Below are 27,858 nucleotides of genomic sequence, written 5' to 3'. Positions count from 1 at the left end.
TTGAAACACAGGAATACCAATGCTTTTGTAAAGAGGGGATGTTTGCTCTCAGACAGGGTTTGCTTGCTTCTACTGAACAAGCATGCATTCCTTGGCCCAAGTGTAATGCTCTGCTTTCCAGGGACACCAGTGGTGTATCCAGCATGCACCCACCAGGACACCCAGCCTCTCCTGCCACCACACAGAAGCTTGGTTGCTCTCTAAGGCGCCATAAAACCCCACTTGTGTAGTGCAAGAGCTCCAACCAAGCTCTAAAAACCCCAAACTTTATTGCTGGGTCATGTATCCGATAGCAGAAGCATGGAAGCAAGTAGGGCAAACTTGGAATCATTATAGTAAGAAAGAACAAAAATCCTCCCCAAAATGGGATAAAGGATGGAGAAAGGAGAGGGGAAAATGAAACGGATGTAAATGTTGTCGGGTTCGTCTGGTGTGATGCAGCACAAGCAGGTTTGTTTGCAAATAGGGAAGACTTGCTACCTGATAGTGCTTTTTCTCCTGTCTACGTTGATGAAATACTCCTTTTGGCATCACTCTTGCTGGGCTCTCTTCAGCTGGGTTCCTTCCTTCCCCGCAGCTTGCTGACTTGAAATGCACCCCTTCTGTTTTCCACCCTGGAAACTGCCTCTGTGAACCTGAAGGTGACACATGCTGTGGCAGAGCTGCCAGGAAAAGCTTTGAGATGGGGTGGAAGGGGGGAGCTGGAGACAAATCCACGCACAAACGGAGCTTTTGTGCCACGTTTGCCATATGTGGAACGGGCTGGGAGCACGACTTGGGAGACAGCAGGGCTATACCCAGCCTGGTGGGTCCCATGTGCCCCAGCACCACTGCAGTGGGGAAGCCGGGGATCTGCTCCGCCGGCCCAGTGCCGCTGCTGGTTGGGGTTTTCCCCCCCGTGGCCCAGTGCAGAGGCCCTGGGAGGAGCAGGCTGTTCCCTTCCTCAGCTCCCCGGGCAGGAGCGGTGCCATTGGCTGCACTCACTTTTAATGTGCTTTTTTTTCCATCCCGCCTCCCTGCTATAAGTGGCCGAGCAGCCGGACAGCATCGCCTCTGCCAGGCTGGAAGCGCAGCCCTGGACCAAAGCGCTCCCTCCTCGCAGCGCTGAGCTCCATCCCTTCCCTCCTGGGCAGCAGCTCTCCCTCCGGCAGCCCGTAAGCACATGCCTCTGCCTCTCTCCCTCTCGAGCATCCCCTTAGCTGAGGGCTGGGAGCACTCCAGCATCCTACGCTGTGTGTTTCGGGGCTTGTGCTTTGCCTTTGCTCTGCTGGGGAAGGGTTTGTGAGAGCAGGGTGGGGAGAAACGGGAAGTCTGTTGGTGCATTATATATATGTATGTATGGTGTGTATGTATACATACAACATGCTTCTGAAATGCTCTTTCTAGAAAGCAGTCCTGTTGTGGATCACCGAGTTAACCTCGGGAGCCGTTTCTGTTTTAAGGGTGCTTTGGGGTGGGATTTCTCTCTGTTCTTCCTTCTGATTCCGCTTGCATCCTCTTTTCCCCATGGGTGCAGGTGGTGCTTTTGGAAGTACATTGGGGTATAAATGGAGCTTTTCTCTTTGCTTCCCAGCTGAGCGGGTGCTTTGGGAGTGTTTGCAGGGGTACAAGCTGTGAAAGAGCTGTCGGCTTTCCCAGGCAGGTGATCAGCTCTGCCTGTCAGAAGCTTTTAACGGCAGCTGGGGAGGAAATAGCTGAAGAAGTGGCTGTTAGTGGGCTCCCAGGTGATGTTCCCCACTCTCCCAGCATCACGATTCCCTCTCAATCATGGGAGCTGGCAGTGACAGAACTGGGAGTGTGGAAATGCTTTTCCCTGATAATTATCCCATCTTCCTGTTTCTTTCTGTAGTATGGAATACTGGGCAGTTTGTGACAAGCTGTCCCTATGTGACTGCAAACGCCTTCATCTTTATAAATCACTGCACCCTTGTATCTATCTGGATGTGTGGAAACACTTGCATACTGAAACTGTTCTCCCTTGTGTTTGCAAGATGGGTGTTTCTGTCACTAACCTTTAAGTGGTCAAAAGATAAGTTAATGCCTGTGACTCTGGTCCAGTTTGTGCTGTGGAAGCAGGAGCTAGGCTGTGGCTTAGCAATGGATGTGGCTGCTTTTCAAATAGCTGAAATCCAGCTTGAGATAAGGGGGAGAGAGGAAATGATCAAACTAACCCACCTACCAAACAGTCCTGTACCTTGTTTTGAGAGGAAGAGCATTTTTGTAACAACAAAAACCCTTCTGAAAGGAAACTGATTAAATTCTTCAGGCAGGGTGTACAAAGCAAGGAGCTGACCAAGCCACCAAACATGGCTTGAAGATTACAACTTCTCTTTTCTAATGACGAAAGCATCCCCATCGCTTCGCTGACAACATCCTCCTCTCTTCCCCTTTTCCTTCTCTTCCCCCAGGCTCAACATTCTTGAATAGAAATCAGCTCTTGATTTCTCCTTCAAGAGCTCAGGAGATAGAAACTCCTTCAGGACTAATACCTGCTTGTGTATTAGTCCACTTGGGTGATGGAGCAAACACCACAAGTGCCAAACCCCCTCAAGAGCTCAGTGAGTTAACGGCTCAGATTTTGGGCTGTGGCTCTGAGGAACAAGCTCAAGGCTGGGTTTTTACAGCTGGTTTAGGACCTGCACTGCTCTTACAGAGTTTGGGCTGGGAGAGGTTTGTAGGATTGGGTCCTTGAAGTGTTTCTACCAGGAGAAGTTGGTTCCTGCTGTGCCTGATGGCTTGCTCCATGTGTAGATCTCTGGCTGATGTAACTAACAGCAGCAGTTCAAAAGGAGGCAGGGTTTAGGGTACTCAGACACTTGAAAACAAACACTCCCCAGCTCATCTGTGCTGGCCTTCAGTTTGGAAACAGCCTTTCCATCAATCTGTGAATGGAAAATCCAGGCATGGTCTGAAGCAGCTGTTGGGAGCCCAGTCAGGTGCCTCTCCGTGTCCATGAATAGCGATTGATGCTGTAGGATGCCCTTTATCTCTGATCTAAACCTATATCAGGTGAGTATCTTAACGATCTTAAAAGTCTTTTCTAACCTCCTTGAGTCTATGAATATGGACTTGCAGCCCACACCCTTTGCATTAGGATGCTATAAAAGCAACTTCCTCCCCTTTGTGTAATACCTGTGTGACAAAGCCCTTGTTCCATGTTACCGGATATCCCACAGCCCTTTCTGTGCTGGTGGAAATCTGTGCTCCTTTGGTGTGGATTTTGGTGCCATGGCTGTGAATTATCTTCCCCAGTTTCATCTTACAATCACTACCAGTAAATAGTGTTCTAGCACTGGGAAGGAGGTGGGACATGGCTGAAACCTCCAGTGCTACAGTGGAGACGACTAGTGATGTAAGCCAGGGAGAAGACTGTTCCCACAGTAGTAGCCTGTGGGACTTGCATCACTTTAAGCTTACTCTGTCCAGGGGTTGCACTGGGGATTTAGGTGTCAATTCCTTAAAGAACCTGGGAAAATTCCTCTGATCTTGGCAGACGAGACAATCTATGGAAGCATAGACTCATAAAATGGTTTGGGTTGGAAGGGACCTCAGAGCTCCTCCAGCTCCAACCCCTGCCACGGGCAGGGACCCCTTCCACTAGAGCAGCTTGCTCCAAGCCCCTGTGTCCAACCTGACCTTGAACACTGCCAGGGATGGGGCAGCCACAGCTTCTCTGGGCACCCTGTGCCAGCACCTCAGCACCCTCACAGGGAAGAGCTTCTGCCTAAGAGCTCATCTCAGTCTCCCCTCTGGCAGGTTAAAGCCATTCCCCTCCTCTAAAGTCCCTTAAGGAAGGATTGAGTAGCTCAGTGCAGGGAATTAGTCCTGTGGTGTCTAGAGGCAGTCACAAAGTTGGGCTAAAATGTGGTCTGTACCATGTTCTCACCCTCTCCAAGCCCTGTAGCCTGAAGTCTCCTATCAGAGAGTTGCTGCTTGAACTGTTTCCTACAGCAGCTTTGCTCCATCCAAGCTGCGATGTGGAAAGCACAAGAAAGCCTTCTTGGTGGGGCAGTGTTCACCTTTCCTGCGCATCCCTGCAGTGTATCCGGAAGGATAATTTGGTCCTTGATGCTCGGAGTGATTCAGGTGTGTGTGTGTGTGGTGCCAAGGGCACTACCAGGGTGTATTCACACTGTTGGAGTGCAGCGTGGTCCCAGGGGTGGATGGATGTATACTCCTGAGCTTCTCCAACCTTTTTATCCCCTTTGATGAGATGGAAAATAGGGTTTGTGTCCTATGGTAGGACAGGGCTAAAATGACATTGGGGCCTTTGGATCTATTTGAAAGCAGGGCATGGATTGTATTACAGCCCTGTTGGAATGGGATAAACAGGGTCCTGAGGAAGCATGCTTTTAAAAAGCCTGACTTAAAGAGGTTGGAGAAGAAGGATGGGGCTCCTGGCAGTGACAGAGCTGCACCAGGTTGGAAGGGCTGGCATCACCCTGTGCTCCTGCCTGGAAAGGCGAAGGCAGAGTTCCAGTTCTGGTTTGGCAGCTGGTCCAGAGCTGCCTTATTTCTGTAAATAGGAAATTCAAAACCTCCCATCTTCGGAGTGATGCTCCCACTCCTGCCATGCACGTCCCGTAAGGTGACTGATGCAGTGGGATGCATCCCTCTTCCTCCTGCTCGGCAGAGCTGGCTGTTGGGCACGTGAGGAGGCAGCCAACAGTTGTTTAACTGGGAGGGATGCGTGTGACGTGGACGCGCTTGTGGTCTGTTTGGATGAGAGCAGCAGTTATCACCCACACCCCTAATGAAGAGCAGGAAAAGCTATTCCAGCTGGGAGCAAGCACTGCAGGGTGGCTTTTCAGCTTCCTTGTTCCTAGCATCTTTCCACCCCCGGGAAGGGGAAACTGGAACAGAGTGGAAAGAGGAGGCTAAAACCTGTGTCCCAGGAGACAGCCATAGAGGTTTAATGATTTGACCAGTATGTTTCAGAGCCATTTTACTTGTTGAGCTGCAGTGAAATGAGTCTGTTCTGATGCATCTACTGTGGTACAGAGGTGTGGATGGGGAGGAAGAACAGGAGAAATAGCTAATAATGATAAGCAATGGCCTTTCTTCCTGGGGAACGTCCCACTTGTCTTGAAGACACCAGAGCACTTCATGCTTTATGCTGGTGGAGCTTCAAATCAGGTGCTGGCTGGTTCCAGCAGTGTCTGCCTACTAAAATAGGTTTGAAACCACTGTTAACCAGCAATTGCATGTGCTAGGTTTGCTGAGGACCTCCTGCTGGGGTCTTGGCTGGTACAGAGACCTATAACCCTGAACCAGCTGCCCAGTGCATGAGGGTTCTGGTGTTCCACCAGCATCTGAGCAGCAGAGAACTGCAGAGCTTCTGATAGAGCAAGAATTGCTCTCCACTGTTTCACTTGGCCAGAGATAGCAAAGCAGCCCACTCGCTCCTCCAAAGCTCTGCCTTATGAGCCAGGGTGCTGCATGTGCCCTTCTTCCTTTGCTAAGGAAAACAGAAGTGGGTCCTCACTCTAAACCCATGGCTGGACCAGCCCACAGTGGTTGCCAGTTGGCTTTCCTGCAGGGAATTGGCTCCCAGCCCTTCCCCAGTGCCTTCATGCGGGGTTATTCAGCTTTCATGTGCTTCCAGTGGTCCCTGACCAGCGATCCCCTCAGGAGTAAGTGTGAAGCCACCCTAAATATAGCTTCCCCACTAGTGACAGGATGCTGGGGTGGGAGAAAACCAGATCCTTTCTCTTCAAGGAGTGCCCCACGTTGTGGGAACCATTTGGACTTGGCAGGCTACGTGCAAGGCATTTGCTGTTTGTTTAGCTTGGGACTGGCTGCCCCTGGCAGTTGTTACCATCAGCTGCATTTCTTATCTGCTCTTTCCTATAATAAACACTGGAGCAGAGGTTTGGAATTAGTCACTTTGGAGGCACTGCCTGTCTCCAGCTTCTGTCTTTTCGTCTTGGTTTTGTTCTCTCGAGCCTTTTCTGCTTTGTTCTGTGCCTCTTGGTTTGCCCTTCTTCTCGTTACACTGGCACAGCAAAGAGGCCTCGGGTATATCCCATAGGGATGTCATTCCCAGCACTGCCTGCATCCCAGAAGATGCGCTGCCCCGGGACAGCTGCTGGGTACTACAGGCATCTCCCAGTGTGACTTACCTGATCCATCAGATGGGCTGGATGAGCTGTTCTGGCTGAGGGCTGCTCAGATGACAGCACTGGAGGCAGTGCCAGGATCCTGGCAGCATCCTGCGGGCTTGGCACCACATCCTGCTCTTTAGCACAGCATTAACCGCAGGGCGGTTGGTTTGGAGGATGCAGCCACAGGAGCACCTCCAGCAGCACCAGTTTGTGCAGTCCTTATTCCGCTCGGAGTCATTCCTCCTGGTTTGCTCCCACCTCAGAATTCCCTGGTGATCTCCAAGCGTTGCCTTGACGTGATCTTGCCGCTGTCAGTACTGCAGGAGAGCAGCAACGGGCAGCGCAGGGCGCAAGAATTTCTCCCTCCCTCTGGGCTCATCTCGCACACAGAGCTATATATTTCACTCAGCACATGCAAATGCCATTTCCTCTCTGCCCACTGAAAGCCAGGCACGCTCTGGGACAGCCTGCCAGGTAAATGCTGCTCGATGGAGAATGTATTTCAATGCTGGCTGTGGCAATGACCTGGGTGGCAGCATCAGAGCAGCCCATGCTCACCCTGCACAGCACAAAGGCACTGGGGGAGGATGCAGATGTGGTTGGCTCTGTCTGGATTTGTGTATCTGGCTGTCATCCACCTCGTGCCATCATCTCCCCTTCTCTCTTATACCATTATCACCGATGATTTTTAGAGTCGTTCTGTCTGGCAAAACCACATTCCATTAAAAACCCACCCCAAAACAGAACCCCAACCCCTTTGGTCAATGTCAGAGGTGAGCTGGGCAATTCTGAGCTGTACCTGGCCTCGGGTCGAGGTGGGACAGGAAAATGAGCTCTTTCAAGCACTCTGCACGTTGCAGATCAGAGCAAGCAAAGACCCTGGGGTTGGTCCTGCTTCTCAGTGCCCCTCATGATGATGTGTGTGATGATGAATGGGAGGAAATTCCTGCCCAAGAGCATAAGCAGGCAGCAAGCCCTATAACTGTCCTCATAGTCCTGGCGTGTGAGATGAAGCTGATGAAGGCTGGTGTCAGTGGATGTGGTAGTATCAGACCCTCCCAATACCTCACTCTGGCTGGAGGGGGATTGCAAACAGCATCCCCCTGGTTATTGGGATGTGCTGGAGGAGCCTATACTGGTGTTTGGGATGGCAGGGGGCTGCCATGCAGGGTCTCCTGTGCTGCGTGTGAGCAAAGACCATGCCTTCGGCCTCCTTTTGCCACTTTCACATCGCTGGGGTGAGGCTTGAAGCCGGCTTTCCCTCTGACCCAGCAGAGCCCATCTCCACGGCTGTCCCCCTTTCTCGCCCCCAGGCTGTGCTGGTGCTGGGATGCTCCCTGTGTCCTCCACCAGACACTGAAGCAAACAACCAATAAATCTGCTCTAAACGAAGGAGGAATTTGTTTTGGTTACCAGGGAGATTGCCAAGGGCAAGTTCAACCTGAAATAGGGATGAGCTCATCCTCTGAGCAGCGGCGGTGCCTGAGCTGGAGCAGCCGCATGGAAAGGGAGCCAGCGCCGGCAGTGTCTGCTCCCATGACATCTGGGTGCTGCGGGAGACGTTTTGCCTTGTAAACGAGATCATGCAGGGGATGCTGTGTGGGGCTGGTGCCGAGCATGGGCTTTGGTAATTCCTGGAAGTGGTGATGACATTCCTGATGGGATCGTGGCCTGGAGAGCCCTAGGGGTGGGTTAAAGTGCTGCAGAGGTTCCCTTCGCTTAGAAACCTCTCCCCGTGCGGGGATTGTGGGGGATACTGAGGTGCTTGACTCATGGCTTTCTGGAGCAAGGGATGGAGCCTGTGTCTATATAAAGGGCACTGGTTTGAGCAGGGGTATTTTGGAAGTCTTTTATTATGGTTTTACAACATGGGGTGATTTGTGGCTGTTCTTGCAAGTCCTGCCAGGCCGAGGGATGGATTTCTTCCAGCTCCTTTCCTGTGTGGTCTTTGGGGACGGGACAGTCGTCCCTGCAGGTCTGCAATGTCTCTTCTCCCCATAGCATTAACTAGGAGCTTTAAGATCACCGATTCCAACCATTCCCCCCTGTCCTCCTTAGCAGCCTATCCCCACCCCAGTGCTCCACCTCCTTGGTATCGAGGCGTGTTTGCTTTTTTGGCTGTCTCTGGGTAACTAAAAACACTGCTGTGATTTCCACATCTTGGACTTGGCCAGGACCAAGCCTGTCCTTGCTCAACGCTGGCAAGAAGCAGGCAAGGCTTTTGCTGCAAGGCTTGCTACCAGCTTTGCTTTAGCACAGTTGAGAAGAGAATTTGGCTCAAGGGATGCAACGTTATCCAAGGGGCAGGAAAAGCCCTCAATGATTTGGAAACCTCACCCTTTCCCCATTGTCCTGCAGCATTCCCAGAGGGACAGGGGTGACTGTGGGCTGCACAAGCTGGGTTGAAAGCCACCGTTTCACATCTGCTTTAGCTTTTTGACAGCTTTCTCTGGCTCTTGTGTGCAATTAGCACTGCTCTTCTGTTACACGGGGGCCGAGCCTCTAGCAGTTTGCTTTGGAGAGTAGCTTGACAGCAAGCAGCAGTTGTATTGGGAAGGGCTGTTTCTCTTTGCAGACTGTGGCTTCTTGTTTATTGTCTTGACAAAGAAACCAGGATCATTTCTTGGGCCTGGAGCCACATTGCAGAGGATGCATTAATCAGACCCATCCCTGCCCGTACCAGCTCCGGTTGGTTTATTTCTGTCCTTAAAACCAAGCACTCTTCTAAGTGGTTTTTCTTACTCTAAAGCCTGTGGGTACCAAATGTAACAGCCCATAGCCTGTGCCCATTGCTCACTGATAGAGATGCTGTGATGTGCTGCCAGGAGACCCTCGGTGGGAGCATGGGACAGGAGAGGGACCTTCTCCTACCTCCCCACACCCTGGCTTGGCCCTATGGAGGTGGGGGATGAAGGTATTTGCTGTTTCAGCAAACAAGAGGCAGATTCAATTTGGCAGCTTAAGTAACCTCCGCTCCCCATCCTGCCTTGCTCCAGGCTCTCTCTCACCAAGTTTACTGATCCAACACCAGAGCAACTCGGGATTTGCTGGGCTACCCAAAAACTAGGGTGGGAGGAGAATTCCCCTGCCTCCCTCTTCCAAACCTGCCCATAGACCTCATCTGTGCAGATGAGGACACTCCGCTGGGATGTGGGAGCCTGCAAGGATGCTGGAGAGGGGCTCTTCATTAGGAACCATAGCGATAGGACAAGGGGTGATGGATTCAGACTTAAACAGGGGAAGTTCAGGTTGGAGATAAGGAAGAAGTTCTTTACTGTGAGGGTGGTGAGGCATTGGAATGGGTTGCACAGGGAGGTTGTGAATGCTCCATCCCTGGCAGTTGGACAGAGCCTTGGGTGCCATGGTTTAGTGTGAGGTGTCCCTGCCCATGGCAGGGGGTTGGAACTGGATGATCTTCAGGTCCTTTCCAACCCAAACCATTCTGTGATTCTATGAAGTGAGTGGTTCCTGTGGGTCTCCTCACCCTGCTCCGGTGTGTGTCTTCTCCTTGCCTTGTCCTGCAGCCTGTCCTGGAGCATGGCCAGTCAGTGCCCATGTGATGTGCCAACAGAGCAGTTGTGAGTTTGAAGCCACTCCAAGGTGAAGGGTTTTCACTCCTGCTGCCCTTGCTGTTGGTACAATGGGGTCCAGCCTGGCCGAACCTTCTCTGTGGGGAAGTTGCCCCCTTCTTTCATTTTAAACCACACTTAAACTGGAGTTAAAATCAAACCCTCCTAAAGCAGAGGTTTCTGAGAATAACTTTAGTGACTAATCCAGCCCCCCAGGCCTCACTGCAGGGGACTTTGCAGCTTTGGTTTTCCTTGCAAAGAATGCCCAGCATACATGCTGACAATTAGTCAGAGCACCCAAAAATACCCGTCAGCCCTGCAAGCTGATCTCCTTCGGCTCTTGGAGCTGAGACAGACACAGGGGTATGCACCGGGGGGCTTTGGGATGGGTTATTTTTAACGTGGCCACATAACAAGGGTGATCTGGTCCTCGCAGCCACCAGCACTGTCTAACAAGTGAAGGTGCACACAGCCAAGAGCTAATGTTGCTTGAGACTGTCCCATGGGCAGGGCAATGGGCTCGTTGTCCTGCTCAACCCATGCTCCAGGGCTGGCTCCTGTCAGCAATAAATCACTGCTCAGGACACGGCCCTGCAGCCTGTGCCAAGTGCAGGCAGTGCTTTGATGCTGTGCTGGGTGGCAGGGAGTCTTCCCAACTGGCATGCCAGTGCTCGGAAGGACGTGTCCTCATTGGAGCCGTGGCCTCTCTTTGCCCGTAGCCAGGTGCTTCTGCCCATCCCTTTGCTCTGAAGCTTATGCTTTACCCTTCTCTGACCGCCCAAGCTGGTTTCCTATCCTCGGTGTATCCCACAGCAGGAGTTTCTGCAGGATGCTTTGCCTGAATCCCAGTCCAGCCACAAACAGCCCCTTCTCCTCCTCCCATGAGAATAAAGCTCCTTAAGGGGAGCACCTCCTTGGGCTTGCAGAGCATTGCTTGTGTGGGGTTTTGGCTTGACCACTGCACTGTGTGGGCAAAGGAAGGAGGTCTGCAGCACCATCTGCCCTGCAGCTTCCCAGAAACAGGGTGTTTTGCTAGGAAACATCAGTCTAAAAGCGTTCCCAGCCTTTGGAGGAAGGTCTTGGGCATAGCCCATAGCACTCACCTTGGGAGCCTTGCTGTCAGGTGCTGCTGAATGAAGACAGGAGGATGGCAGGGCTGCAGGAAACCCATGCGGGGATGCTGGAGAGCAAGGGTGTTGTAGCTGATGCCTGGGTAGCTGCTAGCTTAGGACTTGTGGTGAGCAGATCTCCAGGGAAGGTGAATGACCCAGATGCAAGCTAACAGCTGAACCTCTTTATGTGCTCTCCTCAGTGAGCTGTTTAGCATCACTGAGAGCATCACTCAGCCAGCTGCTCTATGGGAAAGCAATGGAAAGCAATGAGGAGTGTAGTGGAGGCTGGGAAACACATCACATCATTCCAGTGCTGGCTCACTCACAACTTGGTGAAGCCCTGACAGGAGCCTTTATTGTGTGGGCATGGTGGGATTGTAGTGCTGTGAGTGTTCAGACCTCATGTGTCTTGGGAAAGGCTGCCGTGCTGCCTGCCTGGGATCAGCGTGGTGTTTGTTTGACAGGGACTTCAGCTGCTCTCCTCCCCTCTGAAGCCAGGGCTGAGCTGTGACTGGCAAACCCTTGAGCGGGCAAGAACCAGCTCATTTCTGCTCTTCTCCTGGCAGATGACCTCTGAGGGGGACTTCACATCTGGCTGTGATGCACCGAGGCTGCTTTGCTCTGCTGGGTGGATGTGTGTGTGATGCAGCCGTAAGGCTGCAGGGGAGGAAGAGGTGAGGGCTGTGCTTGGAGGCTTTTTAACCCAGTTATGGGCGTGATGCTCTTACACAGCATCTGAATCAGACCGGTCTTGGCAGTGCAGTGTGGATCTTTCTCCCTAGAAGAGAAAGGGAGCCTGAGTGTCCCCTTAGGGCTGGCTGGTGTCCAGGCGCATTCAGACCTGTGCAGTTCACGTCAGGGTGCTGTGGGCAGGCTGCAGAGCCTCCCAATCCACTGAGCAGTGAGCCAAGGCACAAGGATGCGGGAGGCAGAGCTGGAAGCGTGGCCCAGGTTTAACCCAGTGCATTTCAGACGAATACATTTGTCCTTCTAAGAGATTTTAGCAGAAATCTTCAACCTTTTGGGTCTGTCCCTTTCTGAGCTTGTACTGAAGGTCCAAACGCGATGGCAGGGACCGCAGCAGGCACTCAGCATCCTTCCTGCGGGAAGATACAGTCTTGGCATCTTATCTGTAGTACAGCAAAGAGCCGCAGGGAGGAGGGAGCAGGGGCAGGAGCAAACGGACTTCCTTGTGCTGTGGATTCAAAGCCAGCCCTGTCTCTATCTACACGGTGCCTGTGCGGCTCCTGTTCCCCACCCCGACACAGGCAGGAGCGGGGCCAGGACCTCAGCAAAGCCTTGGGTCTAGAAAGCAGCTCTTGGTTTGTGCACCGCTGGTCCCCGGGGCCTTTGTATCACTGCTGTCAGCACAGGCAGGGCTCTGCCACCTCGGCAGGTGATGGGAAGAGGAGCCAGTTGTACGGGTGGCAGCTGGGGAATAAACCGGGAGCTGCCTTGGGAATAGTGCTGGGAACGCGCCAGCCTGGGGATGGAGGCAGATGGGAACAGCCCTGTTAGGATCTCTTCCCGGTTTGCTGCTTTCCAGGTGTCTTTATTTCCAGCTCGGGTCTCTCTTGGCCATCCTTTCCTGTCCCTTTCTATACCCTCATCCTTGTCTCTTCTTATCCTGCTTTATTTCCCCTCTTTTGTGTCTACTCCTGCTATACCCGAGTTCATGAAGGGCCACACAGCTTGTGTCTGCTTCCTTATAAATCCATTCCCAGTTCTTCTATCCCTGCCTCCAGAGCTGATCCTAAAGCTTCCCCTTCATCCCTCAGCACACAGATGTGCCCCAGCTGTGGAAACAGGGAAGTATGGAAAGCACCTTATGTGCCTTTGCCAGGTGCTGCCCGTTTCCTTCCCCAGCATCCCTCTGAGACTGTTGTGTTGCCCGATGGCAGCCGTTTGTCCCCTCTGTCACTGCAGTGATGTCCTTGCTGGTTCTGCTCTGGATGTGGGTACATCCTATGTGAAGCATCGGTTGGAAATTACCTTTAAGATCATCAAGTGCAATGCGAAGCAGGGGATCTCTGCCTTGGGTTCATGTGAGTGCCTGCAGGATGCTGCAGGGGTGCGGAGGCTCATCCCTGTGTGCAAAGCAGGAGAACAGAGCTGGGGCTGAGTCCTGTGAAGCAGTTTTGTGATACTTCAAACAGAAACCATCCAGTTTTGAACCAAACCCTGTTTGAAAGGCCCTGGTGTCCTCTCTCCTCTTACCCCAGCTGCTTCTTGGTTGGCTTCCTGCAAACTCTGCCTTTACGTTATAAAAAGGAGAAAAGTTCATCTTGTTCAGCTTCTGCCTCAGAAGAGCCAAGGGAAATGCAACTGGGGTCTGCGTTCAGCTGCTCTCTGTGGGAGAACATCACATGCAACCCAAGATAGATGTCGAGTTAAAACTCAATACATAAAAAGCATCATCTGTGCTGTTACTTGGAAAGAAAGAAGCGGTGAGCATCTGTATGTGGAGGTGTAACCGCATCCATGCTGCAAATCACAGCCCTGTGCTACGGCAGCAGCAGCCTCCAGCCAGAATAAGAGCGTGGCGAGGTGGGAAGCAGTAACACAGGGCTTTGTGTAATGGGCAGCCCATAAACCGTTCCCCATTCAGGGAATGGCCGTTGTGTGTTACTGGGCTTTGCTGAGCAGGAGGCACAGCGTTACCCCAAGAGCTGGGCAGGTGCTCCCCTCCTGCTCCTGTTTACTGCTGCTTTCTTTGATGACGGTGACTAATAGCGCATCAATGCCTGGGTTATATCGGCTCTATTTAGGACTTTCTGCCCCTTGAGTGACAGCAGGATGTGTGAGCAAGCTGAGACTCCCAGGCCTTTTCTGGCAGGATTGTTGGGGCAAGAAAATACTCTGGAAAGCACAATGTGAATCATTTGTCTATCCGAGCGGATGACACGATGGCCCAACCACGCTGCTCCACAGTCAGACCCCTGTGGTGGGCTCAGGGTGTCCAGACCTGCTCCCTGGAGTGCTCAGAACCTACAGGGCAGGTTCAAAGGCATGAAACCCCAAGCCTGTGTTTCTGCTGTGCACTCAACGTGTCTGCAGCACTCACTGTTATGGGAGCTGTGGATGCGTGGTGCCTGCGTAGCAGAGAAGGGCTCAGCCAGGGCTGGCACCCTTTGTTTCATGGACTCAGGATGGTTTGGGTTGGAAGGGACCTCAAAGCTCCTCCAGTTCCAACCCCTACCATGGGCAAGGACAGCTTCCACTAGAGCAGCTTGCTCACGAGGCAACCATGTCCCTCCTTGGCACCTGTGCTTTACCTTGCTGTCACTTGGCTTGTGTGGACAAAGAGGGGCTTGGGAAGGAGACGGGAATTGCCCAAGCTCATGCAGCTAAAACCAGCCAAGAACCCAAGAGCAGCCGCATCCTCTCAGTCATTCCTCAGCCCATTCCTGCTGTGCTGGCCCAGGAGACCACAGATTCAAACAAAACAGCCTTTTTACTACAGAATGCACTGGGAAATCACCAGTGAGCTGTGCCATGCTGTGCTTCCCATGTCAATCCATGGTGCAGCTTCATGGGCATCAGCACGGCTGAGTCTTCCTCCTGCTTTTGGCCACACTTTCTCCGTCCCGTGCTGCAAACCCGCGTGCATTTGTGCACATGAAAGGCTTTGATGGCCAAGTGTCCATCCCTCCTCTCCACATGCCTCAGCAGTGCTGCCAAACCACTGCTGGACTGGGACTGGTGGGATGTGGCAGCTGTCGCCATGGCACAGCAGAGCTATTCCGCCTTTTGGGATGGGGAGCAAAGGTGACTGTTTCTAATGGAAACGCGAGGGTGTTCTGGGGGAAGTAGGAAGTGACTGAGGGTGGGAAGGGTGCCAGAGCTTTGTGTAGGGAACTGGAAAGGAATGAGAACGGGTGCTGGTGCAAGCGCTGCGTGCGTTGCCAAAAATGAACTCATGTCTGAATGCTACACTGAGATTAGCACAGGAAAACACCAGTTGTGAGGGTTCCTGTTACCAACTGAATTATGCAAACAATTTGCCTGAGTTTATAGATGAGCTGGGGCAGAGCAACGCTGGGTTTTTCCTAGCCAAAGTGTTTCAGTGCGCTGGTAACTTAGCACGCTTCCCAGCCTCAATCCGCTCTCCGAGTGGATCCATGCTGTCAAGCATGGCTTTCTCCAAGCCATGGTGGAGATGCTGACGTTGTGTGACACCTGGGGGCCCTATGGTGGGTGTGGAGGCCCAGAGCATCACCAAGCCCAGTGCTGCGGCTGGAGCTCCTAGGACCAGTGATGGGAAGGGATGATGCTCCGGGTTCCTGGCTGTCGCAGGGATGGAGATGCCGGTTGATGCTCGGAGGCTGGACCCCACTGCAATGGGCTGGCTGGGAGGAATGGTAAACATTGGCTCTTCCCAGTGGCTGTGAGGGAGGTGAGTGCCTTTCCCACGGCCGTGCAGTGAGTCAGTGTCGAGGCGGGATTAGCAGCTGGGTGTCCCTGGCCCCCGGCCCTGAGCGCGCCTCGCCTCCAATTGCATAACCCGGAGCTGCTGCATCCCCAAGGGAGCCCTCAAGCAGGGCTCCTGGCCTGAACCCGGTGGAGGTAGACGGGTGGGCTGGAGCTGGGGTCTTCCAGGGAGGTCTGTGGGCACTTGGGAGGCACCAGCCAGTGTCCTCTATGAGCCACGTGCTGGGGAATGAGCCCTTCTGTAGCGTTAGATGTTGGAGAGCATCCTTAACCATGAAACCCTGCTTTCCAATTGCTCACTTCGTACCACCGATGCCTTGTGCTTCCTTAGGGGAAAGCTGGAGGAGGAGCAGGGATGGTACTTTCAGTGGCAGTAAAACTTCAGTGCGACTATTGCATTGAGAGCACATTGAACCCATCCATGACCGTATCTGCTGGTACCCCTATGGGCTGCCAGCTGCATCCCCAGGGGTACAACCCACACTCTGCTTTCTGGACTGCAGCCCTTCCAGCTCCCATGGGGCTGTGATCCACCCCTTCCCTTCAGCAGTACAGACCTAACATTGGGTCTGTAATTCAGCTCAGGACTGTTTTGAGACACAATCTAGCTCTAAAGCCAAGGCCAAATAGTACTAGCGTGGGGTCAGGTTCCTCAGGCGCACTCTGCCTTTGGGACTAATTTGGGTGCTGAGTAGCTGGGCAGGTATTTACATGTGGCCTACAGAGACCTAGAGGTCTCTGGGTCCTATTCTTCTCCCTTGGATCACCTAAAATGGTAAGAATTTTCAAGGGGGATTAAGGTTGTGATCTCTGTGGAGGGGAGTGGACATCTGCTAGGAGTCCCATCCATATTAATAGCCTCCCTTTACATGTATGTTATCAAAGGGGGCAGCTCCTCATCAGCCCAAGAGACTGGGAACTCTGATACCTAAGGGGCTGCTGGTGACTTTGGGCTCCTCATCATGGCTTTCCACAGGCACACAGGTAAAGGGGATGTGGGGGAACACCCTGGAGCCCTGCTGCATGGGCAGGAAGGTTTTGCTAACAGAGAAAGAGCTTGAATGCAGGCTCCAGCCTCGGCAATTTCAGCTTTACCAAGTGATGGCAAATGGGCTTCTAACCAGTGTGGGGACTGGTGCTGGGAGCACGGTGGTGGTGGTGGCCCCATCTATTCTGTAAAGTGCATTAGGTATTAAGTGCTTTTGTATTCACTGCTGGGGCTCAGCTGGTCTTTGAGGAAGGCTATAGGTGAAAATGGGGGTGATGCTGCTCCTTGCAGCAAGCTTGCTACAGCAGTGAGGAGGGGAAACCCATCGCAAAGGGGGCCATGCGGAAGTCCAGGGTGTGAACCCAAGTGCTTTGTCCTGCTCTGGCAGGAAGGTTGGGCTTGCTCCCCTTTGTCTCGTACATGAAACAGTCTGACCCTCCCCACAAATAGGAAAGCGTTCACTTTTCCTTCCCAGTAACGCTGATTGGGATCTCTATGGCATCCCCATGGCACAGGGTGTGTTGTGTCCTCCAGCCCTGCCTAATCTCCTCTAGCCTGCCAATTGCAGACAATGGAAAGCTCTTGGGGGGTTCATAGCAGCTTATCTGATTCTGAGAAGCTAACCCTGTGTGTGTGTGTGTGTGTGTCCAGCATGCATTTACAATCCTACAGCACAAGGTGCCTTGTACAGGGCCATCACATCACATGAGACGTAGCCCAAGGGTGGATGCTGCAGGGGAGAGGGTGTTGAGTCTGGGACACAGCTCCTGTGGGCATCCAGCCAAATTGGGGCACAGCAGGAGCCAGGGGACAGTGGTGCTCCTGGGACGTGGTTGGGAGCATAGAGGCTCTTTAGATCTAGGGAGGAAAGTCAGGATGTGCTGTTTAGCTTCACACTCGGCCTCCCAGGACAAGGCAAGAACACGATGGTGTGGAACTGCCTGGGCTTTGTGTGACACAGGTGTGCATCATGCAAGACACATGTCTGAGTAAAATGTCCCAGCTCTATCCTTCTCATCTTCCTTAGGGGGCATTCTCTGGGCAAGGATCTGTGGGTTCAGTGTTGTGCTGTAATACAGAATAAGTGTCCCCATAGAACCCCAGCCTGGTTTGGGTTGAAGGGACCTCAAAGCTCCTCCAGTTCCAACCCCTGCCACAGGCAGGGACCCCTTCCACTAGAGCAGCTTGCTCCAAGCCCCTGTGTCCAACCTGCCCTTGAACACTGCCAGGGATGGGGCAGCCACAGCTTCTCTGGGCACCCTGTGCCAGCGCCTCAGCACCCTCACAGGGAAGAGCTTCTGCCTAAGAGCTCATCTCAGTCTCCCCTCGGGCAGGTTAAAGCCATTCCCCTTGGCCTGTCCCTACATCCCTTGTCCCAAGCCCCTCTCCAGCTTTCCTGCAGCCCCTTCAGGCACTGGAGCTGCTCTCAGGTCTCCCCTTCAGGAGCCTTCTCTTGTCCAGGCTGCCCCAGCCCAGCTCTCTCAGCCTGGCTCCAGAGCAGAGCTGCTCCAGCCCTCGCAGCATCCCCATGGCCTCCTCTGGCCTCACTCCAGCAGCTCCACGTCCCTCTTGTGCTGGGGCCCTTTGTCTCCAGAGCAGATGCTGCACTTGAAGTGCTGCTCTCAGCAAGCAGGGCACGGCGCTGTGCCGGGGTTTGAGTCCTCCTCAGCAGGAGGAAGCGCTCGGACACGGTGGCAATGGGGCCGTTGGGAACGGCTTTGGCACCCGGCTGAGGCACTTGGAGCTCTTCTTGCTCTCTATAACTTCCATGTTATCAACAGCCTCGTTACAGAGCGAGACCCGCTCGTGCCCCAGCCTGGCAATGGGAGAGCGGCACTGCCAGCCCTCCCAGCGCATCATTGCTTCCTTTCCTTTGGCATTGCGAACACTTGTTGTGCCAATGACCTTGAGGAGCGGGCTGGGGTGGCACCTCCTGTCTTGGATTAAGGAGACCCTTCTTTTAAGGGTATTCCCTGGTATTTATAGCGAAGCACACACGGAGGAGTGCTAGGAACAGTAACTGGGGTGACAGAGCAGGGGGTGCCGGGTCCTGAGCTGATGGAGGTGTCTGGGCCAGCGTGGGATGCGTGTGCTCGGTCTGCTGAGGGAAAAGGAAACTGATGGGGAGTCAAAGAGCAATCCCTGAGGATGCAGCTGTGGGTAGGCTATGGAGCGGCAGAATCGTCAGTCAAGGTTAAGTTCCAGTTCCCTTGGTTGGTTTCAGATCCCTGCTCCAAGTTCTTCCTTGGTGGTTTACCCCATTTAGCCGCATTCCCCAGGGACATTAACACATATCCGGTGCTAAGTGCTCTGCTTATCAGCTCTGCTTCAGCTCCCTTTGAGTGCTTCGGTTTCACTTCTTAGGCGAGCCGCTGGGATGCTGCCTTGTGGGATGGGATGCAGCTGAACTGGGAGGAACTGGAGCAGAGGCGATGGGTGAGGCAGGGCTGTGTGTCAATGCAGTAGCTTCATGGGGGAGGCACTGCTCAGGTCTGTACCCTTTACATGGAACCATAGCATCAAGAATGGTTTGGGTTGGAAAGGACCTTAAGATCATCCAGTTCCAACCGCTGCCATGCGCAGGGACACCTCACACTACATCCCAAAGCCTGCCCTGCTGCAGGGCAGCCCTGACCTCTGACTGCTCCAGAGGATGGTGTCAGGATAACTTGGGGGGCATGGAAGCCAATGGAACCCCAGTGTTTGGAAGATGGAAGGAATGGGTTGTGGGGAGATGCATGTGGGAAGCAGCAGATGCGCCCTGGGGACAAGTGGCAAACGGGCCCCTCTGTGGTCAGGTAAATGCTAGGGTTTGGGTTCCAATGGGTCTTTGTGCCAAATACCCTGACACTCGAGAAGGCCACCGCTCTGGCCGGCCACCCTCCAGCTGTAGCCAGAGCCATCAGGGAGCTGCATTTCGAGAGCACCCTGCCAGGGCTGGTGGCACAGGGACACCTTGCCTAAGGGGGATTCTCTGGGGAAGCATTGCTGGGTTTCTCTTGAGCTCTTGTCTCGTTGAGGGTCCTTTAGGCTGTGTAAGGATGGGAACATGCTACACTCACCCCTGTGCCCAGCTCCCTGTGTGTGGATCATGGAATGGTTTGGGTTGGAAGGGACCTGAAAGCTCCTCCAGCTCCAGCCCCTGCCACGGGCAGGGACACCTTCCACTAGAGCAGCTTGCTCCAAGCCCCTGTGTCCAACCTGCCCTTGAACACTGCCACAGGGGTTCCTGTCTGTCCATACTTTCCCTCTGTATCCCAAATCCCACCCCGTGGCTCCGGAGTTGAAGCCGAAACGGGGCTTGGGTCAGTGCCTGTCCCCAGGGTGCGTGATTCTGCTGGGGTTAAACAGGAGCCTCTCGACCAGGCTGTCAGCCCAGAGGCGCTGTGCTCTGGGTGTGATGCTGCAGCCACACAGCTGCCGAGCTGCCCCACGCAGTGCCTGGGGCTTGTTTCAAGTGCATCACCGTGAGCAGAAGCACAAAGGTGCGGTGCTTTGGGCTTTGGTGGCTGGTTTGGTCAGTGCACTCCCCCGGAGCTCCAAGCTCTGCATTGCTGTAGCATGGCTGTGCCACTGGGGTGGCTTCTGTGGCCCCCGTGCCCCGGTCTCTGGGTGAGCTGTTTCCATGGGGTGGTTGTAGGAGGTGGAATGGGTGAGCAGAGATTCAATGGATGGGCACTGCTCAGTGCATCCCCATCGCAGACAAGGACATAGGGGTGCCTTTCCTGGGTCTAGCTCAGGAATGCTACTGCTGAGGGCAGAAAACTCCTAGGAAAACGGGAAGCAAATGAATTCCCGGGGCTGTGTGTGATGAAAGGGGTGCTTTGGTGTGGGAGGTGGCAGGAGGCAGCAGCAGCTCTGTGTGCGTGGCTGCCGGTCCCAGCGCTAACTTGTCCGTGGGGCTGCTGTGATAAATGTGTCTCACGTTAGCGCAGGAGCATTCCATGGGGACACAGGGTTATGTTACCCCCCTGGGCCATATGTTCTCGGTTATGTGTTCTGGTTGAGAGCAACCCTAAACCTGAGAGCAGGAGCGTTTCGATGCCATGCGCCCTGGGCTCCGTGCAAGTGCATTGCTGCTAAATAAAGCCCCCCTGCTCGCTGGGGCCCTGCATAGTTTCCATGTTTCCCAGCTGTTTGTTTGTGGCTTGGACCGGCACAAACACAGCCCTCGCCGCAGGCTGGCAGCAGGACGTGGCCATCGCCTGCCCTCGCTCCCCATGGAGTGCAATTCCTCAGCCTCCAGCCTGCTCCCGGGGGGTTCAGGATGTGATCCCGGTCCTCACCTCTGCCGCAGCCGCCCTGTGCGATGGGATGCTCCAAGTCTGTCCTGCCTTCGGGAAGAGGAGCGCTCCAGCTTGTTCTGGCCTGATGCTATTGGAAGGGTGACGAGGAAGGGAGATGACTCCTGGAATTTATGTGCAAAGTAACAGTGTGAGGAGCACCTTGCCCTGCCCCAGCAGCATCTTGCCCTGCCATGGGGCAGAATGGTGCCTAAATAACAGCAACGCATCCGCTTGCAGGCAGGCACCACCCTGGGCTTTGCCTGTGGCTGTGTCAGGGCTGCTCGTGGGGCTGCCAGCTCCAAGGGAAGAAGACTTGGGTTGAAAAGGAGGTGAAGGCAGCAGCCACCCTCAGTTCTGGCTGGTGGGGACCTGTGGGGTTTGATGCGCACTGCTCCTCGGGGGCAGCAGCAATGGTCCTCATTCCAGCGTGGGGATTCCTCCTGCTGCCAGGCTGGGCCGTGCAGTTGGTGGTGGATCCAGGGCTGCTGGTGTGGGCAGTAGGGGAAAGTGGTGTGAACAGGTCCTCGTGCTGTAACAGCACAGCATCCTCTGTGGCTAATGGGGAGCCCAACAGGGTCCCACTGACCTTCTTGTGCTGTGGGGCACAGCCAGGAGCAGTGCACCCCAAGATCCCCATGCCCTGTTCCCATTAATAAAGGTGATGTGCTGGGGCTTGGAGCAGCCTGGCTGTTGTGCTGCTGAGCTCTGCCACAAGCAGGAAAGCAGCCCCTAAACTCCAGGGCTTGGTGGGGATGGCCTGAGTGAGGCTTGGTCCTAGTGGAAAAGGAGCTGGGGGTGCTGATTGATGGAGCTGAACATGAGCAGCTTGTGCCCACGAAGCCCCCAGCATCCTGACCTGGATCAGCACCAGTGCGGCAGCAGGGCCAGGGCAGGGATTGTGCCCCTGTGCTGGGCACTGGGGAGGCTGCACCTTGAGTCCTGTGCTCAGCTCTACAGGAGAGACGTTGAGGTGCTGGAGCGGGGCCAGAGAAGGGCAGTGGAGCTGGTGCAGGGCCTGGAGCCCAAGTGTGATGGGGAAGGGCTGAGGGTCCTGGGGGATTCAGTGTGGAGAAGGCTCAGGGGGGACCTGATGGCTCAGCGCCATGGGTTAGTGGTGGCCTTGGCAGTGCTGGGCAATGGTTGATCTTAAAGGTCTTTTCCAACCTGGTTGATTGGATGGAGGGGGAGGCCTGCTCTTGTCTGCTGGTTTTGACTCGAGGTGAAAGCCCAGTGGAAGGAGCCAGCTGGGAGCTGCACAAGCCTCCAGCACCTTGGAGGGCTGCAGCTGGGAACATGGGCTCTATTCTGCTGTGCTCGTGGCCGGGGGGACTTCTGCACACGAACTACACAGCCGGGGCTGCAGTGGGTCCGGCTGTGATGAACTGAGTGGCTCTTGCTATGGAGTGGTTGGGTATCATCATCCCCGCTTGATGTCGCATAGGATAATAAGCCCACGTGGTATCCTTCCTCTGCAGAAGGTGATGGGGAAGGGCTAGGGTGGGACTTTGCTCTCCTTGGCCACAGAGCCCATCCTGCCCCTGTAGGCAGGTATTTTGTATCTAGGATGGCTACTAAGGGGACTGATGGGGTTTGTGTTGCTGATGCCTTGTCGTATGGGGTTTGCGTGGCAAGGCTTTGGTAACGGGGGGGGGGGGGAATACAGCGGCGGCTTCTGTGTGAAGCTGCCAGAACTCCCTTGTCCAGTGGAGCCAGTGCCAGGCTCTGAGCTGGCCCCACCACTGGTGATGCTGATAGTGCCTGTGTGATAATGCAGTTAAGGGGGGGGAAACACCTGCACAAGAGCAACTGCAGCAGAGGAGAGGAGCGAGGATATGAGGGGTACATCCTGCAGCCCCCAGTGCCGGTGCAGGAGGAGGGGACAAGGTGCTTCCCCTGTGTTGTGTGTCCTAAACCACTGAGCTGGTACAACTGCCCCATCAGTGCTGCTTTCTCGAGGAGCCTGACACCATCACCCGCTCACTGCTGAGCCACCTTCCTGCTCCTCCCTGTGTGCACAGAGCCAGGAAGCCGGAGCAGCTATCGGGGTTTCAGTGCCGTGGGCTCACGTTGGCTCCTCCTGCAGGGCCTGGCAGTTACACCGTGGGCACCATGTCCGAGCGCTTCGACTGCTTCTACTGCCGCGACTCGCTGCAGGGGAAGAAGTACGTGCAGAAGGAGGGCCGGCACTGCTGCGTCAAGTGCTTCGACAAGATCTGTGCCAACACCTGCATCGAGTGCAAGAAACCCATCGGGGCTGACTCCAAGGTGAGCAGGAGATGGGGATGCTGATGAACCTCCTCTTTGTGCTCCTGGCTCTGGTCTGGTTGAGAGCTTCTGTGTCCTCGGGTGAGCCCCCCCCCGACCTGACGGGCCATGAACTGGAGCTCTGTAATAGGGGTGCTCACAGCAATGCTCGTTTCAATTCGGCCACATCCTGAGCAGAGCCCTGCAGGCAATGCAGCCTGTGCAGGATGCACAGAAACCCCATCTCTGGGCAAAGCCCTTGGGAAGCAAGGGGCTGAGCGCTGCCTGTTTGCCAGTCCTTTATTTCTTCATGCTTATGGCGGTAACAACGCACACCTGGGCTAGAGGGAATGTGACAGCCAGGGGAGCCCACCCTTACAGAACCTCCAGTCTCAAAGCTGTTGGTTTGAAGCATCTTTTGCTACCCCGAACGCCCACAGTGAATGTGACTGTTGTGAGTTTGGTTCGGTGTCCTTCCCTTGACTGCTTGCAGCTCCAAGCACTGACTGCAGATGTGCTCAGGTGCTGAGGCTGATGGCTTTAGGGCTGCTCAGTGAGTGAGAAGTGCTTATTGCTCCCTGCATGTCCGCTCCTTCCAGGAGCTGCACTTCAAGAACCGGTACTGGCACGACACTTGTTTCCGCTGCGTCAAGTGCTACAAGTCCCTGGTGGATGAGCCCTTCATGCTAAGGGAGAACAACAAGGTTTGGTGCGGCGACTGCACCACCAATGAGGATGCACCCAAGTGTAAGGGCTGCTTCAAGCCTATTATTGCAGGTACTGGTGCTGGGATGGGGTGTAACTGCTCTAGGGCAGAACCATGGAGGCTGCAGTTGGGGGTGTGGGCATCAAGGGGGAAGGCTGGAGCACCAGACCATGGGGCAAGGTCTCAGCGTTGCTCTCATTTGCCCATTTTATTCAAGTGCAGTTCACCCTCATGTGGAGAGCTCACCTCAGTCTCAAACCGTGTGTACCAAAGGCTTTGCTCTGTAAATCAGGGTCTCTTCTCCGGCTCCTGTCTGATAAATGTGATAAGTGAACCCAGAAGGTACAGAAATTAATCCCTTGTCCACATTACAGTTGAATGCATATGGCCAGGTCTTGCCTGTGGGTACATCACTGCATGGGGCGGGGGGGGGGGGGATTTTGCCACGAGCCTGAAGGCCCATGTAATGAGTTACTTCTGCCTCTTGCAGGAGACCAAAACGTCGAGTACAAGAAGATGGTCTGGCATAAGGACTGCTTCACCTGCAGCCAGTGCAAGAAAGTGATTGGATCCGGGAGCTTCTTCCCCAAGGGTGATGACTTCTACTGCGTCTCCTGCCATGAGAACAAGTTTGCCAAGACCTGTGCCAAATGCAAGAACGTAAGTCCTGCCCCTCTGCAAAGCCAACGCCAGAACTCGCTGTCCCGTGTCCTTCGGAAGCTAGGAGAGTAGAACAGGAGGCAGATGTACCAGTGCTGATGTTCCTTCCTTGAGGTACTGCTGCAAGCAGCTGGTGGTGTAACCCTGTGCGAGCCGATGGTCCTTGTGCAGTGCACTATCTGAGCAGGGATGGGGCAGCCACAGCTTCTCTGGGCACCCTGTGCCAGCGCCTCAGCACCCTCCCAGGGAAGAGCTTCTGCCTAAGAGCTCATCTCAGTCTCCCCTCGGGCAGGTTAAAGCCATTCCCCTTGGCCTGTCCAAAGCCCCTCTCCAGGTTCCCTGTAGCCCCTTTAGCTATTGGAAGACTGCAGGATTCCAGGCCAAAGAACTCCATTGTGCTGCACTAACTTTCATGGAACCCCTCCAGCACTCTCTCTCTTCCTCCCCACCACCTCTAATCCCATCCCTGCTCTTTGCCCCCTAGCCCATCACTTCTGGAGGCCTCACTTACCAGGAACAGCCTTGGCATTCCGAGTGCTTTATCTGCTCCAACTGCAAGAAGCAACTGGGTGGGAAGCGCTTCACGGCTGTAGAGGATGAGTTCTACTGTGTCGAATGCTACAAGGAATGTGTTGCCAAGAAGTGTGCTGGCTGCAAGAACCCTATCACAGGTACGTTGGAGTAAATGCAGCTTGAGGGCAGTGGGCACTTGAGGGCAGAACAGAGATCCCCACAGACCTGCTCACACCAGAAGCAGGTCCATATCGGAGGCCCAATCCCAGCAATTCACATGTGATCTAAGCCATGTGTTCTTGCTAGATGGAACCTGAGTTGGCAACTGAGCTCTTCACCCTTTGCATGCCTCAACTTTATCTCCTTCAGAACTCCCCCATCTAGAACAGTTCCATCTATGTCATTCTGGGAACCTCATGTGTACAAATGCAGTGTTTTATTGCCTCAAAGTGACTTCTGCTTCACTTCCCCATGTATTTTACTGGATTACAAAGCTCAGCCCTGAAATGTGGCATTGCCTCTCCTGCCAGTCCCATAAGACTTAAATTCCAGTCTGAGCCCATAGCAACCAAGGATGTTCAGCCCAACTGCTCCTTGCTCTGCATCCTTTCTTCAAGCTTGACCATTCCCTGGAGACAGGATCCAAGGGGAAAAGCTTATTGTAGAAATGAACCCCACAAGTCTTAAGCTACTAAGAGCAGTAATACTGAGCAGCCAACAGTGTAGTTCCAAGGCAATTTTGGCTACTGCTTTAGGCTTGTGAGACTGCAGGAGCATGGGATGCAGTTAGAATGGGAGTTGTTGCTTGGTGGGCGATCCCAGCCACGGGAACAGCTACTATCGCCGTCCTATAATTGTCTTCTCTCCTAGCAGGATTTGGAAGAGGAACCAGCGTGGTTAACTATGAAGATGAGTCCTGGCACGATTACTGTTTCAAATGCACAAAGTGTGCCCGTGGCCTGGCCAACAAGCGCTTTGTTCGCCATAACGGAAAGATTTACTGTGCTGAGTGTCCCAAACGACTGTAAGGAGCAGACTAGAGCAGAGTTTAGAGCCCTGCTTTCCCAACCAGGCCTGCAAAAGGAGGTTTTTGCATGTGAAGCATTTAAGCTTTTTCCATTTCAGTATAAGAACTAAAGTAGCCTCAATAAGACTGGGTTTGACTTTTGAAGCTCCTGCAGTATAAAAGCATGTAGCGCTGCAAAGATCTAACCTTGGTTCTAAGCAACTCGTAGTGTAAAGACTTGAAATGCAGGTAGATTTAGCAATCCACAGACTGCATAACCTGTGTGCGGCTCAAACTAGAACAAAGCTGGTTTTAACGTTGCCCGCTGAATGTTTAAGCTTGGCACTGAAATGAAGTGGGTTTGACAAGGCATGCAGTTCAGAAACAGAGATGTGAAGGTTGCACCTTGGCTCAGAGATGATGATTACGATGCTTTTACAAGTACATCACATACATGCGTTAATACATTACACACATCACATCATTAATAGCAGATCAATAATGAATCCCTTAGCTTAGCTACTGCATCAAACTGCAGCACATGTATGGAATGGCTTCACCTTACATATAACAAGGTTTTGGCAGTATGATTTAGCTGTAGTTAAGTTTCCATCAACTTATTTTAGTCTTGCTTTCTGCATGGTTTGCCCCAAAGTTTTACTCTTCAGCTTTTTTATATCCTTGTTCAACTGAGGCTGGCCAGCTACAATTATTAATCCATTAACACGAAGGAAATATTTCCACCCAAATGCACATGCATTTAAGAACTGCCTTTAAAACAGCTCAGAAAATGATAGCTCTCCTATCAGTGTATGGTTTATGATTTAATAAACATGAGACTTGTGCCTGCTTGGAGTCCTGCAGTCTGGAAAATGGGTTTTTCACTTACACAGTTGACACCTCTTGGGGCTGAGCTATTGAAATCAAGTCTCATGCATTGATACTGGCAAAGTCAAGAGTCAGCTGGTGTGCCATAGCACCCTTAAAGAGCTGAGAACCAAAGCACCGATTTCCATATACTTCTCTTTTGAATATATAACTGACACTGGACCATCTGCCACTAACAGCCTGTGTGAAAAAGCCCTTTGGAGAACATATGTGCTGGGACTGTCCATGCACAGATTTACTACCCTTCAACACTGGATAAGGTGGAGGTTTGTTTCCACAGTAATGTAATACAGGAATACTCATCAACTGGATGCTGCTCCAGTTCTTCATCCCTTTTTGTTCACAAGCACCTACCAGAAACAAAGTCCTTGCAAGAAAACACAAGGCAGCACCTTGCTGTATTCTTGATGGTCACTGGGTTGGTGCTGCAAGTGAAAAGCAAGAGCTTACACTGAAAAGTAAGTTAAAGAACTCAAGTTATGACCATGCCCTCAGCATGCACAAACACTGCAGGTGTTTGTTAGGCCAAATAACTTCCCAACCACACAAACACAATCACCAAAGAGGCTACTGCTAGTTTTGGGACTGCAGTGTGGAGCATTTACCAGAGCACAGCCCAAGGCAGGGATTGGAGACTCCCAGTCAGGTACCATTTAGCATTACAGAAATAAAGCATTGTTCAACTGCAAAGTTTATTTAACAGTGTGCATGTATTTACACAGAGCTGTAACAGACAACAAACAGTATCAGCACAGAGAAAAATCCCAGCATCTTTGCTGTTAGAATGATTGTCTCTGCCAGAGGAAACGGCTATCGTACAAAAATACATCTGTCCTTTTACCTAAGGCACTGCTCTAAAGGCTAAAACAGTTCTACTGCATTCAGAGGCGCAAAGAAGAGAGTAAGAAGGCTCAGTGAGGGCTTCCCATTGCAACTGCAATGTCAAATGTGTTTAGTTCCAGCGAAACCGTTTGTGTTTCACCACCGCAAGCACAGCTGCCTCTTGGTGCTTCATGGGAACTGAAGGATCAGCCCATGGGTTAGAGCAGCTATCCTGTAATCACTTATCCAGTATCCCTCTTGCAGGAACAAGGCTGCATTCTTACTTTTAGTAGCAATTTGTCAGGAGATGCTTAGTCAATCTCTTCATGCTGTAAAAAAGCAGCCCCGTTGAGGTTAAACATTACTCAATGCAGGCTTTAGGGGAAGGGAAATACATCTGCAGCTTGCAGCCACTGTTACAAAGCTAGAACAGGAACACATCAAATAACTAACATGGACAAAACATGACTTCGGTGGTCTAATACTGTTATGTACACAATAAAATAATACTTCCATAAGTGTAGATAAA

At 53.1% G+C, this 27,858-nt stretch overlaps 1 protein-coding gene across 4 annotated transcripts; it reads left to right on the top strand.

Annotated features, from left to right (window-relative positions):
• The first annotated feature begins 1,000 nt into the window (after positions 1 to 1,000).
• FHL1 (four and a half LIM domains 1) lies at positions 1,001 to 26,474 on the top strand. 4 transcript variants are annotated; one of them, XM_057404886.1, is made up of 6 exons: positions 1,001 to 1,154; positions 22,574 to 22,755; positions 23,334 to 23,511; positions 23,931 to 24,100; positions 24,585 to 24,771; positions 25,484 to 26,474. In XM_057404886.1, the coding sequence occupies exons 2-6, from the start codon at positions 22,600 to 22,602 to the stop codon at positions 25,639 to 25,641; spliced, it is 849 nt and encodes a 282-aa protein (XP_057260869.1). In that variant the 5' UTR covers positions 1,001 to 1,154; positions 22,574 to 22,599; the 3' UTR covers positions 25,642 to 26,474. The 4 variants fall into 4 exon arrangements, with proteins under 4 accessions (XP_057260869.1, XP_057260870.1, XP_057260867.1 ...); XM_057404887.1 differs by lacking the exon at positions 1,001 to 1,154 and adding an exon at positions 15,871 to 15,991; XM_057404884.1 differs by lacking the exon at positions 1,001 to 1,154 and adding an exon at positions 16,044 to 16,200 and having other exon boundaries at positions 25,487 to 26,474.
• The last annotated feature ends 1,384 nt before the right edge of the window (positions 26,475 to 27,858 follow it).

The sequence above is a fragment of the Pezoporus wallicus genome, unplaced genomic scaffold (assembly GCF_028554395.1).
Source record: "Pezoporus wallicus isolate ANWC-B61680 ecotype Strahan unplaced genomic scaffold, APGP_CSIRO_Pwel_v1 contig_6217, whole genome shotgun sequence".
Lineage (NCBI taxonomy): Eukaryota > Metazoa > Chordata > Aves > Psittaciformes > Psittacidae > Pezoporus > Pezoporus wallicus.
This window is presented reverse-complemented; position numbering and strand designations above follow the sequence as displayed.

Coding starts and splice junctions, on each gene's coding strand:
- FHL1 (XM_057404883.1), top strand. CDS start 16,179: ATGGCTTTCCACAGGCACACAG. Junction 22,756..23,333: donor CCATCGGGGCTGACTCCAAG/GTGAGCAGGAGA, acceptor CGCTCCTTCCAG/GAGCTGCACTTCAAGAACCG. Junction 24,101..24,584: donor CCTGTGCCAAATGCAAGAAC/GTAAGTCCTGCC, acceptor TTTGCCCCCTAG/CCCATCACTTCTGGAGGCCT.